Genomic DNA, 2,500 nt, shown 5'->3' with positions numbered 1-2,500 from the left:
CTTTGTGAGAAGAAAGTCTTAGCACCATTACTGTGGGCCAGACCCTTAGCTTTGTGAGAAGAAAGTCTTAGCACCATTACTGTGGGCCAGACCCTTAGCTTTGTGAGAAGAAAGTCTTAGCACCATTACTGTGGGCCAGACCCTTAGCTTTGTGAGAAGAAAGTCTTAGCACCATTACTGTGGGCCAGACCCTTAGCTTTGTGGGAATAAGAACAAACTACCTAAAAAGAATATGCTGATTGCTAAGCAAGTGGTTGAAAGGCAAAACTGATAAGTCCTGCATTTATTCTTTCTCTTTGTTGTTTAATTCTGTTTTTCTTTCTTTTTTAAACATTAAATGATCATTATTCTGTCAGTATGCTTTTCTTTACTCTTACTAACTGATTACTAAAGCCGGTTGATTTCCTGGTGTGATGTGCAATTCCAATGCGTATTTTCCTAACTGCTTCGTCATTTACAAACCAAGTTTTACTTTTACTTGAGCTTTGCTCTGTGTGGAACAAAAGGAATATGGAAAGAGGTGAATTGAGTTTTATCTTCTGACTTTTTAAAATAGAGAATTAATCGTTATTGACTGTGTATTGTGTCTCAGAATTTTATGTAGTAATTTTTTCTTGGAAAAGATCTTTATTTTTGATTTTTTTTAAATGATCAAATAAGATAATATGCAACTTATCTGCTTTTCAATCAAAACATCTTTTGACTAAGTGTTTCAAAAATATGCCTTCTGATGTGGGGTTTAAGGTATGCCTTGTGATTTTTAAATCTATTTATCTATTTATTTTGTTTAACATTTTTTTTTTCCTTGGTGGGGTCAATACAGGCATCCTAATGTGGTGATCCTCCTGTTTGTTTTGTTTTCCTATTATTTGTAGTGAAACCAGACACTTTAGTGCCAAGTCCGACAACCCAACTAACCTCCTCTTTCTTGTATCATCTTTGTCCCCCCCCCCCCTCCTCCCCTTTCACATGATGCCACAGGTGATGAGATCCAGTGGCAGTTTTTCCAGGGCTTGTTTGAGTTTGCCATCTACGGAGGTCGTGTTGACAACGTGTTTGACCTCAGGGTCATGGTCTCCTACCTCCAGCAGTTCTTCAACGGCTCGGTCATCTCCCAGCAGAACAAAAACAAAAGGCTGGGACCACTCAAGATACCAGGATCTACCAACATTAGGGTTAGCGACTGTTTTTCTGTTTGCAGAGAAGAGAGAGAGAGAGAGAAAGAATCTAGCACTGTCTGTGTGAAGTTTCCTGTTTATCATAATGTAACTGCCTATTCATAGGAAAGCCTTACTGAGATCAATACTGGGGGGGGGGGGGGGGGGAGGGAGAGTGAAGATATATCGTTGTGGAGAGCTTTTCCTCATTTCTTTTAACTTGTGTAAGTTATGTATGGGTTGTTTTTTTTGCATTTTTCAACATTTAGAATTTGTAATTCAACAAAAATATTACTCGAACACATGCATCTGATAATACAGAATAAGACACTGGATTTTTTTTTTTTAGTTTTCAAATTTTGAGCTTATACATCTGAACAGCTAGCCAGCAATATAATGGTGGTGTTACCACGCAGGCAGTTTACCAACTGGTAAAAGATATTTCTGTGCTTGCTTCTTGTGCATTTGATCCTCTTTTTTTCTTCTCCTTTCACACATTGCGTCTTTCATACCACAGCGGAGCACAATCTTTGATTAGAAATATTTAATGGTAAAATTGTCCATCTCTCACTTTAAAAAATTTTTATCCAGGACTTTGCTGATGTCATTGAAAGTCTACCAGAGTTTGACCGGCCATCCTACTTTGGCCTACCAGAGAACATAGAGCGTTCGACACAGCGCAACACCAGCATGCAGGTCATCACCCAGCTACGCGTGCTGCAGCGATCTGACGCCAAGGCCAGCAAGTTTGACAAGGAGGTCTGGGCCTCCGAACTGGGACCAATACTCAACATGTGGAAGAAACTCAATCAGGTGGGTGTAGGATTCGAACGAACTCCATGAGCTTCATTTTTGTTTCTGCAATATGGCAGTGGAATTTTGTTAAATAGATATAGGCCTATAGTCCAAATTATCCCAAATGATCACCCATTGTTGAGGGAAAAAGCAGTTGTGTTAGACACGCGGACGTCTTGGGCTATATCATCATAACAAATGCAAAAGGGGAAGCTGGAAGTGTCATTTGTGCAGATGATTGTCTTAAACAGATGGCCATTGGGGTACATTAAACTGTAGTTGCAAGTACTCACACTGAGTTACTCAGAGCTGAACTTTAACCTGTGAACATTTCTTCACTTATGAACTTTGTACTGTTACTTGGAATTTGACAAGTTATTCTCTTTACCCTAGCACTGTCTCTTGTACTATGACTAGTACATTTTTTCTCCGTTATATCGGCACTAAGTTTTTGTGTAGGTTTCCTTTTATAATACCATTTGACCTTTGACCTCTGTAGGTTTTCATTGATATTGTTATCTGACCTTTACCCTGTGTACCTTGTCTTC

General features: G+C 39.1%; 1 protein-coding gene across 1 annotated transcript in view; it reads left to right on the top strand.

Moving 5' to 3' along the window:
• LOC101859067 (cytoplasmic dynein 2 heavy chain 1) overlaps positions 1-2,500 on the top strand; it is a gene marked incomplete at its 5' end in the record, with an annotated part of 43,239 nt that overhangs the window by 37,303 nt on the left and 3,436 nt on the right. The window contains 2 exon segments of the mRNA XM_013090431.2: positions 982-1,175; positions 1,749-1,970. Of these exon segments, the coding sequence (XP_012945885.1) occupies positions 982-1,175; positions 1,749-1,970 (416 nt within the window).

Source organism: Aplysia californica, unplaced genomic scaffold, assembly GCF_000002075.1.
Source record: "Aplysia californica isolate F4 #8 unplaced genomic scaffold, AplCal3.0 scaffold01276, whole genome shotgun sequence".
Classification (NCBI taxonomy): domain Eukaryota; kingdom Metazoa; phylum Mollusca; class Gastropoda; order Aplysiida; family Aplysiidae; genus Aplysia; species Aplysia californica.
This window is presented reverse-complemented; position numbering and strand designations above follow the sequence as displayed.